General features: G+C 45.2%; 1 protein-coding gene across 4 annotated transcripts in view; it reads left to right on the top strand.

Moving 5' to 3' along the window:
- The first annotated feature begins 771 nt into the window (after window positions 1–771).
- Window positions 772–6,796, top strand: part of TMEM154 (transmembrane protein 154) — a 71,574-nt gene continuing 65,549 nt past the window's right edge. For 3 of the 4 annotated variants that reach the window (XM_077477046.1, XM_077477049.1, XM_077477048.1), the window contains exon 1: window positions 772–982. In XM_077477046.1, coding sequence (XP_077333172.1) covers window positions 928–982 — 55 coding nt within the window. In that variant the 5' untranslated portion in view covers window positions 772–927. The remainder of the gene's footprint in view (window positions 983–6,796) is intronic. The other variant, XM_077477047.1, reaches the window with a different exon arrangement.

The following is a 6,796-nucleotide window of genomic DNA, read 5'->3' as shown; positions in this document are numbered from 1 at the left end:
TAGAGCAAAAAATAAAAAAGGCAGAGGTGATCAAATATCATCAAAAGAAAGCTCTATTTGTGGGAAAATAATGATCAAAATGTCATATGGTTGCAGTGTCATATGACCGCGCAATTGTCATTCAAAGCGTGACCGCCTGAAAGCTGAAAATTGGCCTGGGCAGGAAGGGGGTGAAAATGCCCTGTATTGAAGTGGTTAAAAAAAAATTGTATTTTAGGCTAGGTTCACCTTGGTGCGATGCGGGAACCACAGCGATTCCCTGCATAGCACCTGAATCGCAGGCAGTTCAATCTACATTCTGTGAACTGCTGCGGGTGTCAATATAAAGTTTGCAGAATACAGTGGGAACTGTGGAATCGGATTGCATTGGTGTTCATCTGATTCCTGTGCGAACCAAAAAAAAAATGGGTACTGCAACATTTTGATGCAATACGATTTCAACCAAATAAACTTTATGGCTGAAGTCGCATCGCACAGACATTGCAGAAATGCGCTGCGAATCACATGCGATGTCTGTAATTGCATAAATGTGGACCCAGCCTTAATTTCAAATATATTGGAAGCATTTTTTCTAAGAACATACAACGAAAAGCACTCAGGCATGTTGTAGGTTACTGATCCTAGTGTACAAGCAAAACAAAAGAAAGAAAAGTCTATTGAAAAAAGAAAACCTTCAAGTTCTGACCAGTGGGTGATCCAGGTGCTAGTCTGAACCTTTTTGGTCTTGGTATGTAGCTGTTTCAACAAGCCTGGAGTGAATTACATCACTTCCTAAACACATACTTCAACATATCTCCTTAGCTGTGTGATGAGAAAATGTTCACAGATACATTGAAAGGAAACAGGAAATGTTGAAGTTCCTTTGAGAAAGAGTTGCAGAATAATTAAAGAAGTGCAGAAGAGCAGAGAACAGGATACGAAATTGATATGAGGTCAAACATCCATGCTTTATGTAGACTTTTTGTTGGATTTTTCTATTACGGTAAGTACTTGTACAGTTCCATTATTATATGTCTGAATGATGACAGTATGATTAGTGTTGTGTGCTTAACTTGCCAGGCAGTGCCCGTACATGTGGAATAATGCTTTAGCATATTTCCTGTTATCTGACAGCAGTCATATTCTGAAATAAGTACATAAGACATAAAGTTCCCAGAACACCAGCTGTAACTTACAAATCAATAGTTAAGGGAAGGGGCAAGCATGCTCTCTGTTTTAGTGGAAGGACTATTGGCAGCCTACAGAATGCTCATGATGGTAAGAGGAATTTGCATTAGTTAAAATGGTATTAAACCTAAAAACAAATATGTATTACATTGCAGTTTACCAATCGTTATATGTGCAAGCCTACTTAAAAGTACTACAGCATGTGTACGGCGGCCCCGTTCCACTGTTAGAATTTAGGTGGGGTGCAAGGGGGTGGTAAAAGCACTGCCCTCCAGCTGTACATGTGAAAGAGCTTCTAAGTCTGTTATTTTTCAATTTCCCTTAACAGAACAAGCTGTTGAGCGTAGGTAAGAGGTTTGAGAAAAAAACATTTACCACTGACAGGGGTACTTACAATGGTCAGCTTTTATTCATTTATGAAAAACCTTTATCCTAAAAGGAAAATAAATATATTTTTGCAACATCCTAAAAAGTGGTAGCTGGAGTTTGGCTTTATTTTTGTTAGCTATGCCTGATATCACTATCAGTTTTTTTTTTTTTGTTGTTCAAGCCAGCAGGCTGAACAAAAAAAAAGACTGAGGAGCTTGCTGTACCAACTATACAATGTTAGTACAGCGATCTCCCCGCTGAGCTATTGTGTTCTGACAGGGAGACAGCCTCACCTCCCCGCCCCACCAGAACACACCAGTCAGCACTCTCAGCAATTGGCTGCCAGTGCCAATTAGATGCTGGTTTTCAGTTTGGCTGGCTTCTGTCAGACAGGTTGACACAAGGGCCGAATGTCGGATGGTTTCTGTTGAACTGGCCAATTTTCAGCCCCTGTGTATCAAGCTTAACCACTTTCAGACCGGACCATTTTGCTGGTCAATGACCAGAGGTCTTTTTACACTTTGGCACTGCGCTGCTTTAACTGGTAATTGCGCGGTCATGCAATGTTGTACCCAAACAAAATTTGCGTCCTTTTTTTCCCACAAATAGAGCTTTCTTTTAAAGGTATTTGACTGACTCAGCGATTTTTATTTTTTGCGATATAAACGTAAAAAGACCGCAAATTTTGAAAAAAAATGATATTTTCTACTTTTTGTTATTAGAAAAATCCAATAAACTCAATTTTAGTCATACATTTAGGCCAAAATGTATTCAGCCACATGTCTTTGGTAAAAAAAAAGTCAATAACTGTATATTTATTGGTTTGCGCAAAAGTTGTCACATCTACAAACTAAGGTACGTTTTCTGGAATTTACGCAGCTTTTAGTTTACGACTGCCTATCTCATTTCTTGAGGTGCTAAAATGGCAGGGCAGTACAAAACCCCCCCAAATGACCCCATTTTGGAAAGTAGACCCCCTAAGGAAATTGATAAGAGGCATGTTGAGCCCATTGAATATTTTTTTTTTTTTACACAAAGTATAATAATGATATAATAATATGATATATTGCTCACACATGCTATGGGCATATGTGAAATGACACCCCAAAATAAATTCTGCTGCTTCTCCTGAGTACGGGGATACCACATATGTGGGACTTTTTGGGAGCCTAGCCGCGTACGGGGCCCCGAAAACCAAGCACCGCCTTCAGGCTTTCTAAGGGCGTAAATTTTTGATTTCACTCCTCACTACCTATCACAGTTTTGAAGGCCATAAAATGCCAAGATGGCACAAAACCCCCACAAATGACCCCATTTTAGAAAGTAGACACCCCAAGCTATTTGCTGAGAGGCATGTTGAGTCCATGGAATATTTTATATTTTGCCACAAGTTGCGGGAAAATTACAAACTTTTTATTTTTTTTTATATTTTTTCACAAAGTTGTCACTAAATGATATATTGCTCACGCATGCCATGGGCATATGTGAAATGACACCCCAAAATAAATTCTGCTGCTTCTCCTGAGTACGGGGATACCACATATGTGGGACTTTTTGGGAGTCTAGCCGCGTACGGGGCCCCGAAAACCAAGCACCGCCTTCAGGCTTTCTAAGGGCGTTACAGTTTTGAAGGCCATAAAATGCCAAGATGGCACAAACCCCCCCCCAAATGACCTCATTTTGGAAAGTAGACACCCCTAAATTTAGGGGTACACTAGTGAGACTAGGTAATAAATGGCGGGTGCCCTGAAACTATAAAAAAATAACTAACCAACCAGCGTCACCTGTAACAGTTATATGGTGACCACTGGTGAAAGGGTTAACTAGGGGGCAATCAGGGGGCTTTATGCGGTAGTATATGGGGGTCCCTGGCGCTATAAAAAGCTGCGGCGAACCTAAATACCTACCTGCCTAACTAGCGTCACCTGTGACACTAATACAGCGATCAGAAAAACGATCGCTTATTAGGCTGGGTTCACACTGGAGCGATGCGGGAACGCCACGAATCCGCGGCGGGTTCCCGCATCGCATGCCTCCCGGCGGCAGTTCACACTGCCCTATGCGAACTGCTGGGAGTGTCAGTGAAATGTTAATGACACCCCCAGATCAGTTCGCATATCGCAGTGCGATCTGCAAACTTGGATCGCATGGTGTGAACACCCATGCGATCCGATTCTGCTGCGGACCAAAAAAAGGGTCCCGTGCGAGTTTGCGGCGGGTGCGACGCAAATTCAGCCATACTATCTGTATGGCTGAACTCGAATCGCACAGAGATGGGATGTGATTTGCACTGCAGTGCGGTGCGAATCACATCCGTTCTCATAAACCGCTGCAATGTGAACCCAGCCTTAGTGACACTGGCGACGGGGGGTGATCACGGGGTTAAACCTTTATTGGGGGGGTTAGGGGGGTACCTTAGAACTAAAGGGGGCTAACCCTAACTGCCCTAACAGTTATTACAGTCACAAATGACACCCGCCGGGTGATCAGGGGGTTAAACCTTTATTAGTTAATAAATGGCGGGTGCCCTGAAACTATAAAAAAATAACTAACCAACCAGAGTCACCTGTAACAGTTATATGGTGATCACTGGTGAAAAGGTTAACTAGGGGGCAATCAGGGGGCTTTATGCGGTAGTATATGGGGGTCCCTGGCGCTATAAAAAGCTGCGGCGAACCTAAATACCTACCTGCCTAACTAGCGTCACCTGTGACACTAATACAGCGATCAGAAAAACGATCGCTTATTAGGCTGGGTTCACACTGGAGCGATGCGGGAACGCCACGAATCCGCGGCGGGTTCCTGCATCGCATGCCTCCCGGCGGCAGTTCACACTGCCCTATGCGAACTGCTGGGAGTGTCAGTGAAATGTTAATGACACCCCCAGATGAGTTCGCATATCGCAGTGCGATCTGCAAACTCGGATCGCATGGTGTGAACACCCATGCGATCCGATTCTGCTGCTGACCAAAAAAAGGGTCCCAATGCGAATTTGCGGCGGGTGCGGCGCGAATTCAGCCATACTATCTGTATGGCTGAACTCGAATCGCACAGAGATCGGATGTGATTTGCACTGCAGTGCGGTGCGAATCACATCCGTTCTCATAAACCGCTGCAATGTGAACCCAGCCTTAGTGACACTGGCGATGGGGGGTGATCACGGGGTTAAACCTTTATTGGGGGGGTTAGGGGGGTACATTAGAACTAAAGGGGGCTAACCCTAACTGCCCTAACAGTTATTACAGTCACAAATGACACCAATGCAAAAAAAAAAAAATGCAATTGGTGTCACTGTGACTGGGGGGCAGGGGTAATTGGGGGGGTGATCGGGGGGTGAAGGGGGGGTGTGAGTGTGCCTGGCATGTTCTACTGTGTAGTGTCCTGTTGGTGCAACTCACGATCCTCTCTCCTCGGTGCCGGAACGAAAAATACCGACACGGAGGAGAGATTACATCACTTCCTCTGCCTGTGTTTACATTACAGGAGAGGAAGTGATGTCACGGAGCATTTCCATTCGTCGGGAGCGATCGCGAGGGGGTGGCCATGAATGAATGGCCGCCCCCTCATCCCGGATCGCTCCCGAACGAATACCGACCGCCGCAGGCACCGGGGGGGGCCCGATCGGGCCCCCCACCCGCGGGAAGGCAGGTACGCCCATATGCCTGCCCGTGCCATTCTGTCGACGTACATCGTCGTGCGGCGGTCGGCAAGTGGTTAAAGTCCTCCAACTCTGCTAGTGTAACGCTACCCTCTCCCCAGACTGACAATGCTGCTGTCCAAAGGTAACTCTGTTGCACTTCAACCAAAGTGGCGACATCCTAAGACCAGCTATAGATTGCTCAAATCTTGGCTGGTTCAGCAGGAACCGGATGAGATTTGAACCATTAATGGGCAGGCTGAATGTACCAATTTGATTGATCAACTTGGGTACAACCAGCCTGACAGATTTTTCTTTTGCGATTATCACAGCTGTACAGCTCCCCCCACCATCAGCAAACAATTTCTTGGCAGGAGGGATTCCCCTGTCAACACCCGTGGTTGTAGGGAGGAAATTGGCATAGTCTAGGCCTGCCTAACTAGAAATTTGTAAATGTCTGGATCACCAGATGAGAATAAAAGGGGGAAAAAAAAGCAAAATAAAAAAATATTGTAGCCACCACATCTAAGGACTGGTAAGCTGCAGTATATTGTTTTTCTTACGCATCATGGCAGCACACACTGGGTTGTGACTCCGCCCAACAACCTGATAGGGTTGGATAGCTATAGATCTTAGAAGGAGAGACCCCGCAGCATTCTCTTTTTTTTTCCCCCTCACCTGACAGGATGGATGGATGGATATGCGTTAAACCCCTTACCGCACTTCGCCCCACCAGGTTCAACCTCTCCTGGATGGAAGTTCTCTCCTATATAGTCTCTAAAAGAGCTGTGTGGAAGGAGCCCTAATCTGGTGGTCTCGGGGAATGCAAAAAACGATCGCTGGACTGGTGCAGACAAGCCTCAACTATGCCTACACTATTGCAGTGGCCTCCTAAGACCTTACTTTCCTCCTGCACATGGCTGCTCCTCTGGGCTCTGTAGTCCCACGGATGCCAGGACCTGTTCAAAGATGGTTCAAAGTTTGTTTCTGGTGCTTCCATGCATGCGTGACAGGAAGTGCGGTCACCCGGGAATCTTTTTTTCCTTCTCCAATATGGCGCTGGATTCCTGCAGCTCGCTAATGTGCGTGCATGATTATGTAATTTCTGTCGTGACTGCGGCATTTTTAAAAGAAGATGCAGATTGTCAGTGTATTGCTGCTGTCTGCATAGGAATGAACAGGTATTTTCTGCTCCTGCTCCACTACTACTACCCCAGGTATTTAAAATATGCTCTTTTTTCACTTGGTCTGTAATTCCCTACCTGCTTGCTTGCAGGAGTATTTAACCCTTTGTTTCTACTAATCACTGTAGGTGAAATATTATTTCCGTCACTGCTAATTGAGGCCACTGACCAAAAAAAAAAGAACACAGCCACTAAGATTATGGCATTTGAACAGCCCTACCAGGTCAAGATCATCAAATTCAAGATGCAGGAAGTGTTCAAGTCATGCATCTACATGAGCACACAGGTGATCTAGAAGGGGTCGGTCAAGGTTCTCTTCTCTCCCCCATTCTCTTCTCTCCACCGCCATTCACACCGCAGGAGATCCCCTTCATCTCACCGACAGCGAAGACTTGGAACTCTCAGCAGAATTTCGATTTCACACTAGTCGAACCATTCA

This window comes from Lithobates pipiens, unplaced genomic scaffold (assembly GCF_037356315.1).
Source record: "Lithobates pipiens isolate NorthernLeopardFrog02 unplaced genomic scaffold, aLitPip1_a1.2 Scaffold_13, whole genome shotgun sequence".
Lineage (NCBI taxonomy): Eukaryota > Metazoa > Chordata > Amphibia > Anura > Ranidae > Lithobates > Lithobates pipiens.
This window is presented reverse-complemented; position numbering and strand designations above follow the sequence as displayed.